Below are 24708 nucleotides of genomic sequence, written 5' to 3' on the forward strand. Positions count from 1 at the left end.
TGTGCTGGGAGGGAAGGTGTGCTGGGAGGGCAGGGGGACTCCATATTAGCAATTCTAATTCTAATTCAAATCTCTTAACTCAGGCAGCTGCAGGGTTTGGTGTTAAAAAGAACAGACTGGGTTCATATGTAGTAACATATAAGATGCCTGTGCCTGCTCCACATATACTTTCTCTCATGGTCTTCCTCAGTCTAGGACTCCAGACTTCAGGTAATTCCAAACCCTACTGGGGATGTCACCATGAAAACAGGAGGAGGGAAAAGGAAACACTCACTCCTACCCCTGGTCATTCTGAACTACAGCAGGCCTTGTGTGTAGAAGGGCTTGTGAACACTTGGGAAGGTGTTTTGGTTCTCTAATGCTGCTCTAACAGAAAATACCACAAGTGGATGGTTTTAACAAATAGAGATTTATTCTCTTACAGTTTAGGAGGCTAACCAACAACCAACCAAACACTGTCATTGAGTCGGATCCAAATCATAGTGACCCCCTCCTTGGGTTTCTGAGGCGATATTCACTACAGAAGTAGATTGCCCAAACTTCCTTCCGAGGAGTGGCTTTGAACCACCAGCCTTCTGTTTAGCAGTCAAATGCCTTAGGCACTATGCTGCCAGAGCTCCAAATTCACCTCTAGGTCTGGGTGAAGTTCCATCAACCTTGGGCTTCAGCTCTCCCACTTGCTTCTGGCCCACTGGAGCTGGAGGCATCTCTTAACTCAGGCAGCTGCTGGCTCTGAGGCTGACAAATCTGAGGTCAACAAGTAGAATGGCACAGTCCCAAGATTATAGTGTAACATGGCAGACCACTAGTTCATGTCCAGAAACAGTCCCAACATCGGTAGGCAACATGGCAGGCTGCTGAATGAAAATGGCTAAATGCAGGATCCAAGCATGCCAAAAAGCTTGAAGACCTTTCTCAAAGTTTCTCCTTATATACTGGAAACAGACCACGTCCATAAGGTGGCTACTCAGCTGCTCACAGCAGATTCAACCATGAAGTTGATTAGCAGTCTCCTCATGGGAAGTAACTACATCCAGCTGCCCAGCCACTCAAAACCAGGCCCAGACAAGTTGACACATAACTTTAACTACCACAGATGGAAATCTGTGTTGTTTCCAAGCTGTAGCAGCCTAGGGGGAGGTGGCCAACTTGGACTGAGGGGCATCTGTTGTTCAGGCCAAGGCAGAGGTGTCAGTGCTGCCTGGAGAATGAAGGGCCCTGACTGAAGTCTTGGTGGGTTTTCTCTAACTTGTCCATTTTCACATTCATGTGCACAGTTATAATCACATTTTCAACCTCAGACCAGTCTGCTGCCCCTTGACCTCTTCTGTTCTTCCCAGCTTGTTCTTAATCTTTCCTGCAGCCTCAACAAAGGAGAGATCTCAGTTGTGGCATGCTCTTCATAGAGCACAGGGCTCTCACAGTGGAATTGGTCTTCCTCTAGGGTTGCACTCTCAGAACACACTTGCTCTCCATCTCCCTGAGCTCCTGTGTGTGGATGGGCTCCTATTTCAGATACGGAGAGCTATTTATTGGATTCTCTCTCACCCCCACCCCACACTCACCCCCAGTAACCTCTAGAGTCCAGTGCAAGAAACTGGTTGAAAAATGCATTCATTCCCAATTTTGAGGACTAGTAAAATTTTCCTAAAGGAGAAAAACTAGAAAACCTTCACATCATGTTTAAAAGGAAAATTCTACAGTTATCACCTTTTCAGAAAAGAAACACCTTTTAACACCTCTTTCTCCAAAAAACATAGATCTCAACATGAGAGCTGCTCTTCTCAGGTGTTCCCCAATCTGTGTGTGTATTCCCAGTATTCTGTGCTCACTCTGCAGTGGCCCAGGGAAAGTTGCACACACCTGGAGCAGAGCTTGAGTCTGCTCATCTGTTCTTCTGCCTGCCCTGATTGCTCCGTCCCACCCCAATTGTGGGGCCCGTGTAAGGAGGGGAAGGCCACCCTTGGGGTGAGTCCTGCTCTGCCTCTCCATACTTGAGGCTCTCATGCAGTCCCTTCCTGTAAAGTGGGTGTATAATGTGCACTGGGACTCCTGGGGAATGGTAAAAATACATCCCCAGGGGATGAAAATCATCCAGGGCCTATCTCACCTAAATCTAATTATCCCATCTGCTCCCACCTAGGCTAAGAAGTCCATCACCTCCCACCTCAGCATACTCGCAGACTTTGCCATTGAGATGTTTGATGTCCTGGATGAAATCAACTATCAATCATACAATGACTTTGTCCTCCGTGTGGGTAAGACATGTCTCTAACCTATTCAACACTTTCATTGTACCCCTATGTTGTAGCTACGAGGCTCCTGGTGGGTCTCCTAGGTACAGGGTCAAGGTAGTGTTCCTAGTCCCACAGGCAGGAGACAGTGCCAATCGGATAACATGGATATAGCTATAGGACACAGAGTCTCAGACATTTTAGAGTCATTTCTAAAACCCAGTTATGTAAGAGAATATGCTTCACCATGAGACCCATTAAAAATCTCCAGGTTGTCTCAGACACTTTAGAGGCACCTCTGATTCCATCTTGGCTGCATGACAATGATTCCTGTCTCCTGGCACAGGCAACCTGGCATTGAAGCAATAGGGCAGCCCGGGAGGAGGCCTGGTTGGGGAGAGGGCAGCAGTGTGGACTCAGACCACAGTGTGTGTCTTCCCTGGGCCCTCTTCCCTCATTGCAAAATAAGGAGGGAAAATATTTGATGTTCAAGTTCCTTTTTAGATTTTATAAAACTGTATCTATAAGTAGTTCATAAAACTTTAAATTCTTTTTTTTTATTTTTCAAATGCAAAAAGTTTTACCAGAAAAATCTGTGATAGTCCAAGACACAATTTAATTAGAGGTTAGGAGGGAGCAGCTTCCCTATAGGGCCATTCACCTGCAGAGGTACACCTCACCATGGTGCTGCAGAGGTCCTTGCTTTAGGAAAGAGGTCTAGATGAGATGGCTCTGGAATTCTAGGACCTTGGAGGAGTAGTGCCCTCTCTTGGGGAACACTGTCCAGAGTAAAGCACATTGGGCTTCCAGGCTGTGCTAACCACATATTCCCTGCTAACACCACCCTGCTGCTGTTGTTCACAGGCATCAATGTTGGCCCTGTGGTGGCTGGGGTGATTGGGGCCCGAAGACCTCAGTATGACATCTGGGGCAATACAGTCAACGTGGCTAGCCGCATGGACAGCACTGGAGTCCAGGGCAAGATTCAGGTCAGTTCAACCAGAGATCCCTAAGAAAGAGGTGCCCATTTCACAGATGAGGAAACAGACCTAAAAGGTAAAGTGGCTTGCCCAAGGTCTTGAGGCCAGTGAGTAGCACCACAGGGTTGAAGCTGTGGTCCAGCAACAAAGTCAGTGCTTTCTACGATATCTCATGGTCCACTCATGCCTATGTGACTTTTAGTGCATATCTTTGATTTTTAGTGCATCTACTATGAGGAGATATGACTAGAATTCTGGTAGATGTATTTTGCTATTTGATTGGTCATGTACTATGAGTTGCTGCAGTCTGAGGGCTGGCCAGTCAGTGATGTGTATGCATTGGTGATCATTGCTGTGATCTTGGGCCAGCCCATAGATGATTGCTTGTGTGTTAATTATCATTGCCACAGTCAGGGGCCAGCCTGTAGATACCATGTATGTGTTGGTAAGCAGTGTGCAAAAGGATCTTGATGGCTCCCCTTACCCCCAACCTGTCTAGCACCACCTGCCCAGCTGCCATAGAAGGGGATGGGTTTTCTCCATATTTTCATTGTGCTCCCAAGGTAAGGAAGGACCTTTCTCACAGTGAGCTGAGGCCATGGCACAGTGCCTGCTGAGAGCTATCCCCAAGAAGGGACAAGGGAAGGGAAACAGCAAAATTGCACTTTTCCATGAGAGGTCATTGCTTAGTCTAAGAGAATCATTTAAACAGGTGAGTTGAGTAGTAAGGGGTCCAGAGTCTCAGCCCCATCCCAGTCTTCCTGTGTCCCCAGACCAGGATCCATTTCTCTGATTTCTGTGATGGGACACAAATAAAAGTCTTCTCCAGAACTTCTAGGCTGTGTAAGACTGCAGGGAGAGAACACCTAGGACAAGACGTCATTCCCAAACAGAGCCAAGGGCCTTCTGCCTGCCCTTAACCCACATGCTCCCAATTCTGGACCTGAAGCTGTTTCTTTCTTTGTCACCAAGTTTGTCTAAAAGCTGGCCCAGGACTACTTGCTGGCTCCTTCTCAGCATTACTCACACTTTACATGCAAGAGCCTCCTTATCACTTCCCTAAAATCCCAAAGCTCACTGTTCTCCATGCCTCAGTATCTGCAGGTCCCTCTGCCAAGAACTCCCTGCTGACTTTCCCTCTCATTACTTCATTCTGCAAAAAGGCCCAACACAGCCCTGATCTGAGAGATATCCCTGAGATCCCTTCACCTCCTCGTCCTGCAGCAACACAACACTTATGATTGCATTGATGCTACCCCTCCATCACAGGGCCTACCTTGGCCATACCCTAGATTACATTTATGTCCCTCTGTCACAGGGCCTGCTCTGCCACCCCGATTACAGTGAAGTACCCCTTTGCAACTGGGCCTCTCCCACCACACCCTCAATTACACTGAGGCTACCTGCTGTCACAAGGCTTCTCCCTGCCATGCCCCTGATTACAATGAGGCCCCCACCATCACAAGGCCTATTCTTACCACACCTCTGATTATACTGAGGCCTCCTGCTGTCACAGAGCCCATGCCCACCATGCCCCTGATTATAGTCACAAGGCCTGTCGCCACCACAACCCTAATAATAGTGAGGCAACTCACTGTCACAGGGCCTATGCCCGCCATATCCTTGATGCCCAGTAAGGCCCCCCTCTGTCACAAAGTCTATGCCTGCTGCACCCCAGATTATACCAAAGCCACTTGCTGTCATAGGGCCTGTCCCTGCCATGTCATCAGTGACCAATATGGCTGCCCTGCTGTCACAGGTCCTGTCTCCTTTATGCCCAGGGCCTGCATTTGTGAGGAGGTGGCTTTTGGAGTCCTTTATACCACTCCCGAGCAGCCCTATGACTCGACTCTGACCACTTGTAGCCCATCTTCCCATATTTGTGCCAGCACAGTGTGTTGTTGGGCAGGTGCTAAGGTGCACACCCAATTCCAGGGCCCTATTGACAGTTTAGTGGGGTGTGGGCTGTGGCTATGGTGCCCTCTAAAAGCTATCTGGGAGGTGTTTGGCAGGCACTTAGTTCTGTTCCTACTGGTAGAGGAAAGTTGGATAAGGCTCTCAGCATGTCCGTGAAGCTGACACCCTGTCCCAATGGCCACTGTGGTAAATGTCTGCTCATCTCTGCTTACACCCTGCCTGGGTACTACAGGTGTCTCAGGAACTAGGGTAAAAGTACCCCATTCCCCAAGTGTCCCATTCCCCAGGTACCTGACCTCCCAAGTCTCTGACTATAGGCTGTTCTCTAAGCATACAGGCTATAGACAGGACCACAAGTGGAAGTTGGCCAGCCAACAAAAGTGCTCAGCAGAAGGGCTGGCTCACTCATGTGGCCAGTAACATTGAGGGTTGTCTAATGACCCAATTCTCAGCATAAGCCACTACTGCACCATCACAGGCATTGGACCATCAACTTGTCCACATAGTCTCAGTCTTTCTGCAGACCCTGTTCTCACATGCGTGTTCTTTCCTTGCTGTGAATAAGGCCCTACAGCAGCACAGTGACTGCTCAGGTCTGGGATAAGGCCCACCAAAAGTCAAAAACAAACTTATGGCCATCAAGTCAGATCTGACTCATAGCAACCCCTCCTTGGGTTTCCAAGGTGCTATCACCACAGAAGTGGATTGCCCAGTCTTCCTTCCAAGGAGTGGCTGGTACGTTTGAACTGCCAGCCTTCTGGTTAGTAGTCAAATGCCTTAGGCACTATAGCCCAGCTGGGCAAATACCATGTCTTCTGCTCACTCACACTTGCCCCCATCCATCAGGCCTTCAGCAGTGCCATCAGCAGTGACTTGGGCACTCTGGTTGGCCCCTTGGATTCAGAAGTTTAAAAAAGATACAGACTAAAATCTTCATGGCACTTCATGGCACAATGGTTATGCAAGGAGTCCTTTTGATGGCAAAGGAGGAGGTTATTTTCCTGCTGAGTACCTAGACAGACACTTCTACACAGAACCTCTTTGTACTTCTCTTTCCTTCCTTTTTTCCTTCCTTCCTTCTTCCCTCCTTTCCTCCCCCTCAGCCTCCCTCCCTCCCTCCTTCCCTTCCTTCCTTCCTTCCTTTCTTACTTTTTTAATTTTTATTGTGATTTGGGTGAAAGTTTACAGAGTGAATTCGTTTTCCATACAGCAGCTCACATACACTTTTGTCTCATGACACTGACTGCAAATTTACCACAATACAACAGCTCCCCTCCCATTCCTCCCCATAGTTACCTCTTCCCTGTGTCCTTCCCCACCATGCACTCCTGGGCTCCCGAGCTGTCTCTCTGTGCATACACAGCCCTTCTATTCTCCCCTGATTGATCCCTTCAAGGAGTGTATCTACTTAATGTAAATGTTCAGCTCATATACCTGTCTTTTGTTTGGCTGGAAGCCACAGTAGTGGATTCAATTCCAGACCTGAAAGGTAGCTAGGGGCCATAGTCTCAGGAGTTCCAACAGGCTCTATCAGAACAGCAAACCTGCTCCCTTTTTTTTTTTCTTTTTATGATTTTGAGTTTTTTTCCATATTGTTCTCCCACTCTATCCAGGATCGCCTACATAGATCCCCCTCCAAGTGGTTGATAGTGGTAGCCAGGCACCATCTAATTCTTCTGGTCTTATACTCATATGAGCTAAGAATTGCATGGTGTACTAGTTGCTTGGATCAATTGTTTCCATGCATCATTGGTTTTCTTCATTAGCCTTTGCTCTGGACAAGGAGAGACCCATTGTTACATCTAAATGGCTGCTTATAAGCTTTTAAGATCTCAGTCACTACTCTCCCAAGTAGGATGTAGAAGAATGTTTTTATGTAGTGTTATGACAATAGAGCTTGATGTCTCCTACAATCACGGTCCTAAACCCACAGGTCCAACTATTCACTCCCTCTGGATAGCTGGCTGTGGCCAAGAAGTGACTACAACCTTGTCCCTTGTCAGATCTACTATATGCCTGAGAATTCTTACAGAACATACAAATACACATGTAGAAATATTGTCTGCCAACCCTATACACGGTCATAGGCACACTCCCTCCTACATAGACATACCTGATATTTCAACTTGTCCACCCATCTATCCACCCATAGATCAATGTTTGCCTTCACTAACAACACAGTATTGTATGCACAAAAAGGTTCATTGTTGTCTGTACTCCCATGCACCTCTCTATGTCTTTATCTTCCTTGGTGCCACCGTGTTGATATTTACATTTGGTACATTGCCCTTCTCTTCACCCAAATCAATATTTGTCTCTTCCTATCTAACAGTGTTTCCTCCCCTCCCCTCCACCCATGGTAACCAACAAAGAAAATTTCCTTCCATATATAAACCTTTCCTTGATTTTTTACAATAACACACTAATGCAATATTTGTCCTTCTGTGACTGACTTATTTACTCATTTCACTCAGCATAGTGTCCTACAGGTTCATCCACGTTATGAAGTGTTTTGAAGATTCTATGTATTCTTTAGGGTTGCATAGTATTTTTGTGTGTATGTACCATAGTTTGCTTATCCATTCTTCAGCTGATGGACACCTAGGTTGTTTCCATCTTTTGGCTATTGTAAATAGTGCTGCGATGAACATAGCTCTGCATACATCTGTTCTTGTCCCAGCTCTCACTTCTTTAGTATATATACCTAGTAATGGGATTGCTGGGTCAAATAGTATTTCTAATTCCAACTTTTTAAGGAATCACCATACTGCTTTCCACAGTGGTTGTATCATTTGATAGTGCCACCAGCAATGTATGAGAGTCCCAATCTCTCCACGTCCTCACCAGCATTTGTTATTTTCTGTCTTGTTGAACTTTGCCATTTATGCTGGGACAAGATAGTATCTCATTGTTGTTTTGATTTGCATCTTTCTAATGGCTAATGATCACGAGCATTTCTTCATATGTTTATTGGCTGCCTGAATATCCTCTTTGGTGAGGTGTCTCCCCATTTTTTAATTGGATTATTTGTTTTTTTTCTTTTTGAGCTGTTGGAGTTTTCTATAAATTCTAGAGGTCCTTTGTCAGATACATCATTGCCAAATATTTTTTCCCGATCTGTAGGTTCTCTATTGACACATTTGTAGAAGACTTTGGAAGTACATAGAAATTTAATTTTTAGGAGGTCCCATTCATCTAGTTTCTTTTCTGCTGTTTGTGCATTTTGGGTTATGCTCAATAGTCTATTTATGCTATATATTGTTGTTATGTGCCGTTGAGTCAGCCCTGACTCATAGAGACCCCTCCTTGGGTTTCTGAGGCAGTATCACTACGGAAGTAGGATTGCCCAACCTTCCTTCCAGGGAGTGGCTGGTGGGTTTGAACCGCCAGCCTTCTGGTTAGCAATCAAGTGCCTTAGCCACTATGCTACCAGAGCTCCCCTAAATTTGCCCCTAGTTTTTCTTGGAGGGGCTTTATAGTTTAAAGTTTCACATTTAAGTCTTTGATCCATCTGGAGTTAGTTTTTGTGTATGGTGTGAGGTACAGATCTTGTTTCATTTTTCTCCAAACAGAAATCCAGTTTTGCCAACACCATTTGTTAAACAGACAATTTCTTCCCTATTTAGTGAATTTTAGCACTGTTGTCAAAGATTAGCTGACTATAGGTCAATGGATCTATTTCTGAGTTCTCAATTCTATTCCATTTGTCTGTGTGTCTGTCATTGTACCAATACCAGGAAGTTTTGACCACTGTGGCTGTATAGTATGTTTTGAAATCTGGGAGTGTGAGACCTTCTGCTTTGCTCTTCTTCAGTAGTACTTTGCTTATCTGAGGGCTCTTTCCTTTCCATATAAAGTTAGTGATTGGTTTTTCCATATCCTTAAAGAATGTTGATGGTATCTGATTTGGATTGAATTGAATGTATGTCTTTCCTTTTCTAATTGTGGTAAATATCTATGTAACAACACATTGCCATTTTATCATTTTTTACATGCACAAATTCAGTGACATCAATTATGTTTATCATGTCATTCATCTGTCACCAAGTGATAATTGGAGCTGTGTGTCAACTTGGCTGGACCACAATTCTGTGTGATTTAAGCAGTTGTAAGTGGTTATTCCCATGATGGAATCAGATGACTATGTTTTGAGCAGCCAGTCCTTGAAAGGGAGTTTCCCTAGGGGTATGGCCTGCTTCCAGTATATTTATGGACATTCTGGGAAAAGAGACACTCTTCTGTGGATCGGGATTCTGTTGTGCTGCCTACAACTGTCTGTGAATGAACAATCCACCATTTGGCCTGGAGATCTTAGATTCATCATTCATTGGAGTCAACAGCCAGTATGCTGCCTGCCAACCTTGAACTCCTCAGGCCCTGCAGCTGCATGAGTCGAGAAAGGCCTCCAGCTTGACGTTTGATCCAAGAACTTTGGACTTGCAAGCTTCTATAAGTGTGTGAGCCATTTTCCTAAGATAAATTTCTCTTTCTCTCTCTCTATATATAAGCTTTACTGGTTTTGTTTCTCTAGAGAACCCAGTATAACACATTTGGTACTGAGATTGTTTCTAGACAGACAGAAAAAATCATAAGGATGGGTTTCCTAAATTGGTTCTCCAATTTGATTAATGGTAAAGACACTGGTGACCCTGCCTCTGTTAGTAAAGAGGGCCCTGCTAATCCATGGCATGAGGTGGCAACATTAATATGCAAAATAGCACCACCAATAGATCAAGTACTTGTGAGAAGTGAGGCTCTGGGTGATCACATATTTGATACTTTTCTGCAATTTTGTCAGCATGAGGAGTATAAGGCAGCTGGTTGGTTAGTCCTACTTATAGTAGACAAAGTGGTGAAAGAACAAGATGAGCTCAGGGCTGCTGAGTCATGGCTTAAGCACTACATAAAAGACCTCAGGGTTTCCAGTTGTGCTCTGAAAGAAAGCCTTAATTCTTCTAGTAACAGAGCTGATATTGCTGAAAACCAAACCCAGACTCTTACTGTAAGGGTGGCTCAATTACAATGCCAATTAAATTACCAACCCAGAATGGTGTCTGAAGTTAAAGTGAGGGCACTGATTGGGAAAAAAATGGGATCCTGAAACCTGGGATGGGGACACATGGGCAGATAGTCAGGATGATCAGGATATGGAGCCTGTAAACTCTGTTCAATCCCTCCCATCTGGACGGATTACTGTAAAGCCATTATCCCCTCCACCTCAGTTTGATGGTATTAGCCCAACTGTTCCTGCTGGGTCATTGCCTGAGGCAGAGGCCATAGAAGACATTCATGAATGTTCTCAGGAACTGCCTCAACCACCCATTGTTGCTGCTAGACCTATAACTAAAGTTGAGTTCAAGTGAGCCCCAAAAGGTGAAATAGAAAGTGTGACTGAGGAGGTGGTATGCTACACCCGAAAAGACCTACTTAATTTTGCTAACATGTACAGACAGAAACCTGGAGAATATATATGGTATTGACTACTGAGGGTGTGGGATAATGGTGCAAAGAATGTAAGACTGGATCAGACTGAGTTTTTGATTTAGGCCCACTAATATGGATTATTCTTCATTCAGTGTTTCAGCTCAAGAAGTTAAGAAAGGATCTAATAGTTTATTTGGTTGGCTAACTGAAGCATGGATTATGCAGTGCCCTACCTTAAGTCAAGTTGAAGTACCAGATCTGCCTTGGTATAATGTAGAAGAAGGTATCCAGAGGCTTAGGGAAATTGGCCTATTAGAATGGATCTATCAGATTAGACCCCTAGAGCCAGAAATGGAAAGTCCAGGAAACATGCCATTCACCAGTACAGTGAGGAATAAATTTGTGAAGGGAGCTCCAGCATCCTTGAAGACTGCTGTGATTGCTATTTTATGTAAAACTGATTTGACAGTGGGAACTGCCCTAATTGAACTAAGACACTTAACTACGATGGGGCTGATTGGACCCTGTGGTAGTAGGGGCCAAGTGGCAGCAGTTAATTGACAAGGCAAAGTGGGCATGGTTACCATAATGGACAGCAGAGTTAGAACAGTAATCAGAATACTCTGACTCATGTGAAATTATGGCATTGACTTCTTGCACATGGTGTTCCTAGTAGTGAAATAGATGGCAAACCTACTAAATATTTACTTTATCTGTGACAGAAGAATTCTAGGTCACGTGAATAGAAGCTTAGATTGAATCACCAGAGTACAGAGTCACAGGCTCTCAATCAATTCCCAAATTTGAATCAGTTTACAGACCCACATCCCCTTGAATGAGGGGAGGCTGGGACTGGGTCCCTTTGAGGAAGGACCCCACTACATTGCCAAAAATCTATAATGTTAGTCTTTCTCCTAGCCTCCCCCAAAGAGATCTGAGGCCTCTTACGAGAGTGACTGTTCACTGGGGAAAAGGAAATAATCAGACTTTTTGGGGATTGCTGGACACTGGCTCTGAACTGACACTAATTCCAGGAAACCCAAGTGTCATTGTGGCCCACCAGTCAGAGTGGGGGCATATGGAGATCAAGTTATTGATGGAGTCTTAGCTAAGGTGCATCTCACAGTGGGTCCAGTGGGTCCAGTGGGTCCCCGAACCCATCCTGTAGTGATTTTCCCACTTCCAGAATGCATAATTGGAATAGATATACTGAACAATTGGCAGAATTCCCACATTGAGTCTCTGACATGTGGAGTAAGGGCTATTATGGTAGGAAAAGCCAAGTGGAAGCCATTAGAACTGCCACTACCTACAAAAAGTAAATCAAAAGCAATACCGCATTCCTGGAGGGGTTGCAGAGCTTACTGCCACCATCAAGGACTTGAAGGATGCAGGGGTGGTGATTCCCAACACATCCCCATTTAATTCACCTATTTGGCCTGTGCAAAAAACAGATGGATCTTGGAGAATGACAGTAGATTATTGTAAACTTAATCAAGTGGTGACTCCAATTACAGCTGCTGTTCCTGATGTGGTTTCATTGCTTGAGCAAATTAGTATATCTCCTTGTAATTGGTATGCAGCTATTGATCTGGCCAATGCCTTTTTTCCTATACCAATTTCAGAAGACCATCAGAAGCAGTTTGCTTTCAGCTGGCAAGGCCAACAGTATACATTTACAGTCCTTCCTCAGGAGTATATCAACTCCCTGGCACTATGTTATAATTTAGCTGTAGGGATCTTGATTGCCATTCCCTTCCACAAGACAGCACACTGGTCCATTATATTGATGATATTATGCTGATTTGACCTAGTAAGGAAGAAGTATCAATGACTCTAGACTTACTGGTGAGACATATGCATAATAGAGGTTGGGAAATTAACCCAAAAAAATTCAGGCACCTTCCACTTCAGTGAAATTTCTAGGGGTCCAATGGTGTGGGGCATGTCGAGATATTCCTACTAAAGTGAAGGATAAGTTATTGTATCTGGCTTCCACCACAACTAAAAAGGGGGCACAACGTCTCGAGGCCCTCTTTGGATTTTGGAGGCAACATATCCCTCATTTGGGTGCGTTGCTGTGGCCTATTTATCAAATGAGTCAGAAAGCTGCTCCTTTTGAATGGGGCCCAGAACAACTGAAGGCTCTGCAACAGGTTCAGGCTGCCATGCAGGCTGCTCTGCCACTTGGGCCATATGATCTGGCTGATCCAATGGTGCTTGAAGTGTCTGTAGTAGATAGAGATGTTGTGTGGAGTCTTTGGCAGGTCCCTCTTGGTGAATCGCAATGCAGACCCTTGGGATTTTGGAACAAAGCCCTACCTTCCCCTGCAAATAACTATTCTCCTTTTGAGAAACAGCTTGTGGCTTGTTACTGGGCTTTAGTAGAGACTGAACACCTAACCATGGACCACTAAGTCATCATGAGGCCTGAACTGCCCATCTTGAACTGGGTGTTGTCTGACCCACAGAGTCATAAATTTGGACATGCACAGCAACACTCCATCATTAAATGGAAGTGGTATATCAGAGATCTGGCTCGAGCAGGACCTGAATGCACAAGTAAGTTGCATGAGGAAGTGGCCCAAATGCCTATGGTGTCCACTGCAGCCACATTACCTTCCCTCTCCCAGTCTGCACCTATGGCTTCATGGGGGAGTTCCTTATGAGCAATTGACTGAGAACGAGAAAACTTGTGCCTGGTTTACAGATGGTTCTGTGTGATATGCAGGCACCACTAAAAAATGGACAGCAGCAGCACTGCATTCCCTCTCTGGGACTTCCTTGAAGGACAGTGGTGAAGGGAAATCCTCCCAATGAGCAGAACTCCGAGCCATGCATATGGCTGTTCACATTGCAGGGAATAAGAAATGGCCAGATGTGTGATTGTATACAGATTCTTGGGCTGTGGCTAATGGCTTGGCTGGGTGGTCTGGGACTTGGAAGGAGCATAATTGGAAGATTGGTAATAAGGATGTATGAGGAGGAGGTATGTAGATAGATCTCTCTGAATGGGCCAAAGGAGTAAGATATTTGTGTCTCATGTGAATGCCCACTAAAAGGTGACCTCAGCAGAAGAGGTCTTTAACAAATCAGGTGGATAAGATGACACGTTCAGTGGAAACCAACCATCCTTTTTCCCCAGCTACTCCTGTCATTGCTCAATGGGCTCATGAACAAAGTGGCCATGGTGGCAGGGATGGAGGTTTTGTATGGGCTCAGCAACATGAATTTCCACTTACCAAGGCTTATTTGGCTCCTGTCAGCAGCAGAGACTAACACTGAGTCCATAATATTGAACCATTCCTCAGGGTGATCAGCCAGCAACATGGTGGCATATCGATTACATTGGACCACTTCCATTATGGAAAGGACAGCATTTTGTTCTTACTGGAATAGATACTTATTCTGGATATGGATTTGCCTTCCCTGCATGCAGTGCTTCTGCCAAAACTACCATCCATGGACTTACAGAATGCCTTATCAACCATCATGGTATCCCACATAGCATTGCTTCAGATCAAGGGACTGACTTCTCAGCAAATGAAGTGCAGCAATGGGCTTATGCTCATGGAATTCACTGGTCTTACCATGTTCCCCATCATCCTGAGGCAGCTGGATTGATGTACCAATGGAATGGCCTCCTGAAAACACAATTACAGTCCTAGCTAGGTGGCAATACCTTGAAGGGTTGGGGCAATGTTCTCCAGGAGGCTGTATATGCTCTAAACCAGCATCCAATATATGGTTCTGTTTCTCCAATAGCCAGGATTCATGGGTCCAGGAACCAAGGGGTGGAAACGGGAGTGGTACCACTCACTATTACCACTAGTGACCCACTCAAAAAATTCTTGCTTCCTGTTCCTGCTACCCTATGCTCTGTGGGTCTGGAGATCTTAGTCCCAAAGGGAGGAATACTCCCACCTGAAGACACAATACTGATTGCATTGAACTGGAAATTAAGAATGCCACTTGGCTATTGTGGCTTCCTCATGCCTTTGGATCAACAGACAAAGAAGGGCATTGCTGTACTATCTAGTGTGATAGATCTTCATTACCAAGGGGAAATTGGATTGACATTACATAATGGAGGTAAAGAATAATATGTCTGGAATACAAGGGATTCTTTAGGATGTCTCTTAGTACTACCCAGTGTTTAAAGTCCATGGAAAATTACAACAACTCAATTCTGATATGACTGCTAACGGCCCACACCCTTCAGGAATGAAGGTTTGGGTCACCCCACCAGGCAAAGAACCACGACCAGCTGAGGTGTTGCTGAGGGCAAGGGAAATGCAGAATAGGTGGTGAAAGATGGTAGTTCTGAATATCAGCTACAACCACATGACAAGTTGCAGAAACAAGGACTGTGATGGTTATATTTCTTCACTGTATATGTGCATCAAATATTTTTGTTTCCTTCTGTTGTGAACTGTGAAATGTAAATAAGGTTAATGAGTTTTGATTGTAAGTGTGTTAACATATCATGTTAGGTGCAAATATGACTTTATAATTGTCCATATTTAGAGATTATATATGGTTAAGAAGATGTGTACAACTGCCAAGTTGACAAGTGGTGGACTGTGATAGTTGGAGCTGTGTGTCAACTTGGCTAGACCACAATACTGTGTGGTTTAGGCAGTTATAAGTGGTTATTCCCATGATGGAATCAGATGACTATGTTTTGAGCAGCCAGTCCATTGAAAGGGAGTTTCTCTAGGGGTGTGGCCTGCTTCCAGTATATTTATGGACATTCTGGGAAAAGAGACACTCTTCTGTGGATTGGGATTCTGTTGTGCTGCCTACAACTGTCTGTGAGAAAGCAATCCACCATTTAGTCTGGAGACCTTGGATTCGTCATTCGTTGGAGTCAACAACCAGTATACTGCCTGCCAACCTTGAGCTCCTCAGCCCCTGTAGATGTGTGTCGGGAAAAGCATCCAGCTTGACATTTGATCCAAGAACTTTGGACTTGCCATCATCTATAAGTGTGTGAGCCATTTTCCTAAGATAAATTTTTCTTTCTCTCTCTATATATGAGCTTTACTTTTTTTTTTTCTCTCTAGTGAACCCAGTCTAACACACACCATTATCCATTTCCAAATATTTCCATTACTCTTTACAAGCTCTATGTCCCCTAAGCACTGAGTCCCCCTTTCCTCCTCCCTCCTGCCACTGGTAACAACTAATAAACATAAGTGACTATTCATTTGTGTATTCTAGACATTTCATATGGTGGAATCATGCAGTGTTAGTACTTTTGTGACTAACTTATTTCACTCAGCATAGTGCTTTCCAGGTTCAACTATGTTGTGGTGTATATCAGAACTTTATTTTTATGCATACAGTGTATATTTAGTCAGGCATTCTCTTAGGATGATCTTAGCCATGCACTGTTCTTCAGCTTCCTCCAAGGCTGATTGTTCTCAAGGGGACCTGATGGGCATGCACTCATTCCTTTATCCATCCTTCCTCTGTTCAGCTTCACTGCTGAACTTCTCTTTTGGAACCCAGACCCAAGTAACTTGCTTCCTGCTCAGAACTCTTCTCTGCCTCTCTCTTACCCCATGATCTCTACTCCTCAACTTTGTACATGCAAGGCTTATGGGCCTGCCTGGGGCTTCATTCCCATACTACTGTTACACAGTATGTCTGGCAGTGGCCCCTGCTTAGGTCCCAAACACCCCTGCTATACTGCTAGCTTCTTGTATAGCCTGTCCCCACCAGACTAGAGCTCACTAGTTTGTCCACCCCTACCCAGCCCCAGCCCCAGTATGCCTGGGGTAGAATAGGTGTTGCACCAACTGGCGAGCAACTGTGGTGCTCCCCAAGCTCAATGGTGCTCACACAGATGTCCCCTCAGCCGCTCATCTTGGAGGAGGTGAGGAGTCTCTATTATATCCCCTGGCTCCACCACCTCATCTGCTTTCAAAGGGCCTCCTGGTGTGGCCATCCACCAGCATGGTGCTAAGCTCTGTGGCTCTTCTCTCCTCTCTGAGGTGGCTCTCACTGAGGTTCTCCTCCTCATGGAATTCCTGACACATCTCCTTTCCCAGGCCTGCCACTGACATCTCACACACCTACTAAGACCTATGGTGAGAATCACAGGCCAGGAAAGCATGGGGGCATCTAGGCAGTGTGAGCATCTAGAGGTCTAGACAGACAAAGGAGCCCACTCCTCACCCCAGACACAGGCCCCATTCTATAAGGAGGACTGTGTGTTGTAGGGAGTGAAGTGGTGCTTGCAGCTTCTCCTTTGTGTCTCTGTGCAGTTATTTAGATATTGTAGTACCTTTAACTCCTCACAAAATAAGATGACAGCAATGAAATGAAAGGCTTCACACAAATGGTAAATCTCAAGAGACTTTGTAAATGTACTATGCTAGAGCTGAGGAGGTTGAGGAAAGCCCATATTTCATTGACTTTGAACTGACAAACTGTGGGAGGGAAAAGCAGAATCTTATTGCAATAAATTATGTAATTTTGTCTTAGAGGCAACATCTCTGTAGTGACTTTTTTCTTTTGGTGGGGGGAGACTTTTAGGGAAGGGTGTCTGTCTCCCCTTTACAGTATGCTAATCTCTTGCTCAAGTTTCACACATGCCATTTGTGGCTCATTATGTTCCTACTGGGGAATGGGGTACAGTTGAAAGCTTGGGCAACTCTAATCCCCAGGGTGCCCTAAATGAAGATCTTTGGTGGTTAAAGGGTCAGCAGTCTTTGGGGCCATAATTGAAGAGAGCATCCTGAAGAAATTGAGCATTACCCATTTTTTTCTTAACCATTCCACTCTCTTGTTTTTTATAAAATGTTTTATTGTACCTTTGGTTAAAGTTTACACAGGTTCTCCTTTAAAAATTTCTATACATATTGTTCAGTTACATTTTTCACAATTATTTCTGCTCTGGTTGTTCCATTTCCATTAATCTAGCTTCCTTGGCCCTGTCTCCCTCTTACATTTTCATTTTCGCTTTAAGATAAGTGTTGACCATTTGGTTTCATTTAATTTTTTAAAGGAGCACATTGTGATAGTGTTTATTTTATGGGCTAATCTGTTACTTATCTGAAAGATGACCTCTGGGTGTGGTTTTAGTACAAAGTTTAAAGGGTATTTTGGGACAATAATCTCTACCAGCCCAGTAAGTCTGGCATTTTTTAAGAATTTGAGCTTTGTTCTGCATTTTTTTCCCATTCTATCAAGGAGTTCTGGTGGTGTAGTGGATAAGGTATTTGGCTGCTAGCCAGAAGGTCAGTGATTCAAACCCACCAGCTGCTCCATGGAAGAAAAGTAGGGCAATCTCCTTCTGTAAAGATTTACAGCCTCAGAAACACGAAGGGAGTTACTATGAGTCAGAATCAACTCAATGGCAGAGAGGTGTTTTGTTTTGTTTTTGTTTTTTAACCTAGGACCATCAGTGGTGTGTTACTGGTCAGAATGGTCGATAATGGTAACTGAGCACCATCTAGTTCTTCTGTTCTCAGGATATTTGAGGCATGGTTCATGTAGGCTATTAGTCCTATATACAGGATCTCTGATGGCATAGTGCCTAAGGCATTTGACTGCTAACCAGAAGGCTGGTAGTTCAAACCCACCAGCCACTCCTCAGAAGGAAGGTGGGGCAATCTATTTCCATAGTGATACTGCCTTGGGAAACCCAAGGAGGGGTCGCTATGAGTTGGATCCAACTCCACAGCAGTGAGCTTTTGTATTAGTCCTGTATACTAGTTTCTTCACTGGGTCTTTGCTGCTTTCTCTTTGCTCCAGATAAATAGATGTATTTAGATGGCTGCTCACAAGCTTTTAAGACCTCAGACACTACTTACCAAACTAGGATGAGGAACATAAAGTTCAGTGTTATGCCAACTGACCAAGTTGTCTCATGAGATTGTGATCCTAAGCCTTCAAATCCTGTAAAACAATCCGACGAAGTATTTGGTTATGTCTAGGAAATATCTGTAATTGTGCTCTGGTGGCATAGTGGTTACCACATTCAGCTGCTGACCAGAAGATTGGCACTTCAAACCCACCAGCTGCTCCACAGCAGAAAGATGAGGCAGTCTGCTTCCATAAAGATTACAGCCTTGGAAACCCTATGAGTCAGTCCTAGTCTGTCCTACGAGGTTGCTATGAGTCAGAATTGACTCAAAGGCAGTGGGTTTGGTGCTTGCTATGTGCTTTAGTGTGCTTTAATGTGTTTGTATATATATATATATATATATATGCTTTACACACATACGTTCATATACATGTGCTTATAGATACACCTATATGTGCTCCCATATATACACACATGTGCCTTCATAAACATGTACATGCATATATATATACCTATGTAACCACACTTATATTTTTTTATTATTATTGCTGTTGTTACAAAATTTTGTATGTTATCGCATTTACCAAAAACATCCCTTATTATTGTGTACTTTTTAGTGTCATCATTTACCTCAGTCAGGTTGTGTATCCTTTATCCCCTTTCAGTATTGCCTTTCCCATCACCAAAAACATCAGAGAGGAGTGAGTCCCCCATCCCTGGTAACCACCAATGAACATGGTTTTCGTAGGTATAGGAAGACCTATTCTTGTCTTCTGTAATTGACTTTTTTAACTCAACCTAATGTCCTCTAAATTAATCCACATTATAATATATTTGGTGAACTCATCATTATTCTTTATGTTGTTGTTAGGGGCCATCTCCAACTCGTACCAACCCTATAAACAGCAGAACGGAACACTGCCAAGTCCTGTGACAGCCCCACAATCCTTGCTATACCTGAGTCAATGCATTGTAGCCCCTGTGTCAATCCATCTTGTTGAGGGCCTTCCCCTTTTTCATTAACCCTCCACTTTATCAAGTATGATAGCGTTCTCCAGGGAATGTTCCCTTCTTATGACAAATTAGGTGAGACAAAGACCAGTCATTCTCACTTCCAAGGAGCATTCAGGCTGCATTTCTTCCAGGACACATTTGTTAGATCTTTTAGCAGTCCATGGTTCTTCCCGCATTCTTTGCCAACACCACAACTCAAAAGCATCAACTCTTCTTTGGTCTTCCTTATTCATTGTCCAGCTCTCACATGCACATGAGGCAATTGAAAATGCCATGGCTTATGTCAGGCACATGGTAGTCTTCAAGGAGATATCTCAGCTCATCAGCACTTGAAAGGGGTCTTTTGCAGCAGATTTGGCTGGTGCTATATATCGACTGATATCTTGATTACTGCTTCCATTGGTGTTGATTGTAGAAACAAGTAATATGAAGTCTTTGACAACTTCAGTCTTTTATCCATTTATCATGATGCTGCTTATTGGTCCTGTTGTGAGGATTTTTGTTTTCTTTATATTGAGGTGTAATCCATACTGCAGACTGTAGTCTTTAATCTTCATCAGTAAGTGCTTCAAGTCATCCTCACTTTCAGCAAGCAAAGTTGTGTCATCTGCACATTGCAGGTTGTTAATGATACTTCCTCCAATCCTATGCCATGCTCTTCAAATAGTCCAGCTTCTTGGATTATTTGCTCATCATACAGATTGAATAAGTATGGTGAAAGATTACAATGCTAACGTACTCCCTTCCTGATTTTAAAAAATGCATTGTTTAAGCAACAATGTCATTATTCCAATGACAGCCTCCTGATCTGTGTACAAGTTCCTCATGAGTACAATTAAGTGTTCTGCAATTCCCATTCTTCTCAATGTAATCCATAATTTGTTATGATCCACACAATTGAATGCTTTTGCATAGTCAATAAAACACAAGTAAACATCTTTCTGGTATTCTTTGTTTTCACTCAAGATCCATCTGACATCAGCAATGATATCCCTCATTCCACATCCTCTTTTGAATCCAGCTTGCATTTCTGGAAGTTCTCTGTCAATATACTGTTACAACCATTTTTGAGTTATCTTCAGTAAGATTTTACTTGCATGGGATATTAACAATATTGTTCGATAATTTCCACATTCAGTGGGATCACCTTTCTTTGGAATGGATACAAATATGTATCTCTTCCAGTCAATTGTCCAGGTAGCTGTCTTCCAAATCTTTTGGCATAACTAAGTGAATACCTCCAGCATGGCATCTGTTTGCTGAAACATTTCAGTGAGTATTCTGTCAATTCCTGAAGCCTTGTTTTTCACCACTTCCTTCAGTACAGCTTCGACCCAGGCCAAATTTTCCAACTACTGGTGATTCTTCTTTGTTTCCAACTTTTGTATTCCAATCACCTGTGATAATCAGCACATCTTGATTGCATGTTCAGTCAATTTCGGACTGCAGAAGCTGATAAAAATCTTCAATTTCCTCATCTTTGGCTTTGGTAGTTGGTGCATAAATTTGAATAATAGTAGTATTAACTGGCCTTCCTTGTAGGAGTATTGATATTATCCTATCATTGACAGCACAGTACTTCAGGATAGATCTTGAAACATTCTTTGTGATGATGAATGCCACACCATTCCTCTTCAATTTGTAATTCCCGGCATAGATCATATGGTTGTCTGATTCAAAATGGCCAAAACCAGTCCATTTCAGCTCAATAATGCCTTGGATAGCAATCTTTATGTGTTCCAGTTCATTTTTGACAACTTCCACTTTTCTTACATTGGTATTTCGTACTTCCCATGTTCTAATTATTAATGGATGTTTTTTAGCCATTTCTTCTCATTTTGAATCATGCCACATCTGCAAATGGAGGGCCCAAAAACTCTACTTTATCAGATCATTAAGGTTGAGTCTACTCTGATGAGGCAGCTCTTTCCCAGTCTTATTTTGAGTGCCTTCCAACCTGAGGGGCTCATCTACTGGCATTGTATCAGACAGTGTTTCACTGCTATTCATGAGGTTTTCGCTGACCAGTTCTTTAAGAAGTGATGGCCTCTTCCTTCTTCCAAGTCTGTGTCAGTCTGGAAGCTCTGCTGAAACCTGTCCACCATGGGCAACCATCCTGGTATTTGAAACTCCAGTGGCACAACCTCCAGTCTCACAGCAACACGCAAGCCACCACAGTATGACAAACTGACAGAGAAGTGTGTTCCCCTTAGCTGTTCCAAATTGCTCCACTCACTTCCAGGAATTCCCCCTACCTGTTCTGGCTATTGGCCCTTGCTTCCCACTTCCTGCCTGGGGCTCTCCCCTCACCTGTTCCAGCTGTTGGCCCTGGCTTCCTGCTTCCTGCCTGGGGCCTCTTCCCTTACTGTTTAGCCTTCTGCCCTGGCTTCCCGCTTCCTGCCTGGGGGCTCTCCCCTTACCTGTTCTGGCTGTCAGCCCTCGCTTCCCACTTCCTGCCTGGGGGAAAGCCTCTTCTGGCCATCAACCCTGGCTTCCTACTTCCTGCCTGGAGGCTTTTCCCTTACCTTATTGTTTATAGCTACATAGTATTCCTGTTGTATGTATGTACTACATTTTGTTTATCATCCAATGATGGACACTTAGGTAGTTTCAATCTTTTTTTCTTAAATTTTCTTTAGTTTTTTGTTGAGAATATACATAGCAAAACAAAACTCAACAGTGGCTACATATACAACATTATTTGAGTTGTACAACTATTCTATCCCTCCTTTTCTGAGTTATTTTTCCCTTATTAATATAAACTTGATGTTCCCTAATCTTGCGAGTTGCTGTTGTCAGTTTCATCCTATATAGCTAGTTCTTAAAAGAGCATAATGTGCAAGCAGACATTTTTTCCTAGTTTTTTGGGGTTTTTTTAAACTATTATTTGGCTTTAAGACTTCATGGTATAATTTTGGCTTGCAGTTTAAAGATAATCTCAGGGCAAGAGTTTCAAGAATTTATCCACCTTACATGGCTCCAGAAAGTGTGGAATCCCTGAGAATTTGAAATTCTGTACTATGTTTTCTCTCTTTTGATCAGGATTTGTCTATGGAATTTTTGTTCAGCATGTTCAGTAATGGTAGCCAGACAGCATCCAGTGCTTCTAGTCTCAATGCAAAGGAAACAGCTGTGCATGGAGGTAATTAGCCACATATTCCATATCTTTCTCCTATTCCTGACTCTCCTTCTTTCTCTGTTCCTCCAGTTGCATATAGAACAATTATTGTGCCTTAGATGGCCACTTGCAAGCTCTTAGGATGACAAATACTATGAAATAAACTAGGATGTAGAACAGGAAGACTAAGCACATTGAGCCAATTAACTGGTATTTCGCATAAAACCATGGCCCTAAACCTCCAAACTAAGGAATCAAATCCCTAAAGTGTTTGGTTGTGCATAAGCACCTTCACCGGCTACTCTTTTTCTTTTTGTTGTAAATATATCTACCACACAACTTTTGCCAATTCAACTTTTTACAGGTGTACAACTTATTGAAAGCAATTGTGCAACCCTCCCCTTATTCGATGCAATATTTCCATTACCATTATATCCCCTTTACACTATCCTTCCTACTTCTGGTAATCATTAGTAAATTTTAGTCTCTATACATTTACCTATTCTTACTTTTTTATATAATCCATCCATACAAACTCACATGCCTGCACATCCATACAAGCAAACTAATGTCTGTCATTTTGTGATTGACCTAGTTCACTCAGCATAATGTATTCAAGCTCCATCCATAGTGTAGGGTATATCAAGACTTCATTTATTCTGCTTGATGAAGAATAGTCCATTACGTGTATGTACCATATTTTGCTTCTCCATTTGTCTACTAATAGGTATATTTAGATTGTCTCCACTTTTTGGCTATTGTGAATAGTGCCATAATGAACATTGGTGTACAAGTGTTTGTTTGAGTCTCTGCTTTCATGTCTTTCAGGTATAAACCTGGGAGCTGAAATGCTAGTTCATATGGTAGTTCTATTTTTAGTTTTTTGAGAACTGCTACAGTGTTTTTTACAAAGGCTATGTGCCACTTTGCATTCCCAACAGCAATGGCTAAAGGTTCTATTTTACCTGCATTCTTGTCAACATTTGTTTTCAGGATGTTTGTTGTTGTTGTTTGTTTGTTTTTTAATCTTATCTATCCTAGTGGGAGTGAAATAGTATCTCATTGTGGCTTTGATTTGCATCACTTTGAAGGCTGATGATGATGAGCATCTTTTCTTGTCTTTGGTGGCCATCTGAATGTTGTAAATGAAATTTGGTGAAATGTCTGTTCAAGACTTTTACCCATTTATGACTGGTTATTTTTCGTTTGCCTGTTGAATTGTCAAAGTTATACATGTATATATTTTGGTTGCTGGATTCTTATCAGATATATGGTTTCCAAAGATAGTCTCCCTGTCAGTAGTTTTTCTCTTTTTGCTACTTTAAGAATGCAATGAACATAGGTGTGCATATGTCTATTTTTGTCCCTAATATTCGATCTCTAGGGTATTTATTTAGGAATGATATTGCTAGATCATAAAATATTTCCATTTCTAGTTATTTGAGAAAGAACCATAACATTTTCCATTGTGATTGTATCATTTTACACTCTCACCAGTAGTGGATAAAAGTTCCAATCACCCCACAGTTTTACCAGCATTTTAAATTTTAATCAATGGCATTTTTGCAGGGCTGAAATGATATCTCATTGTAGTTTTGGAGCTCTGGTGGTGCAGTGCCTAAGGCATTTGAAGGCTAACCAGAAGGCTGGTGGTTCAAACCCACCAGCTACTCCTTGGAAGGAAGATTGGGCAATCTACTTCCATAGAGATACCACCTCAGAAACCCAAGGAAGGGTCGCTTGAGCCAAAGTCAACTCGACTGCAATGAGTTTGGTGTGTGGTTTATTGGTTAATGATCATAAGCATCTTTTCATATGTTTGTTGGTCATTTCAATGTCCTCTTGGTTAAGTGTCTATTCATGTCCTTTGGCCCTTTTTTAATTGCACCATTTGTCTTTTATTTGTTGAAGTTTTATATATATTTAGAAATTAAACTTTTATCAGATTCTTCATGATTTTTTTTCCTCAGCCTGTACATTGTTTTTGCACTCTTTTCTTTTTGTTTGTTTGTTTGTTTATTTTATGGTGATTTGGGTGAAGATTTACAGAGCAAATTCACTTTCCATACAGCAGTTCACATATACTTTGTCTCATGTCATTGACCACAGTTTACCACGATGCGACAGCTCCCCTCCCACTTCCTCCCCATAGTTATCTCTTTCCAGTGTCCATCTCTCCATGCATTCCTGCCCCTTGAGCTGTCT

The 24708-nt window shown here is 43.1% G+C and overlaps 1 protein-coding gene across 1 annotated transcript in view; it reads left to right on the forward strand.

Annotated features, from left to right (window-relative positions):
* ADCY1 (adenylate cyclase 1) overlaps positions 1–24708 on the forward strand; it is a 452328-nt gene that overhangs the window by 394421 nt on the left and 33199 nt on the right. The window contains 2 exon segments of the mRNA XM_007944142.1: positions 2144–2258; positions 3099–3223. Of these exon segments, the coding sequence (XP_007942333.1) occupies positions 2144–2258; positions 3099–3223 (240 nt within the window).

This window comes from Orycteropus afer, unplaced genomic scaffold, assembly GCF_000298275.1.
Source record: "Orycteropus afer afer isolate SDZICR_OR568_19922 unplaced genomic scaffold, OryAfe1.0 scaffold00121, whole genome shotgun sequence".
NCBI classification, from domain to species: domain Eukaryota; kingdom Metazoa; phylum Chordata; class Mammalia; order Tubulidentata; family Orycteropodidae; genus Orycteropus; species Orycteropus afer.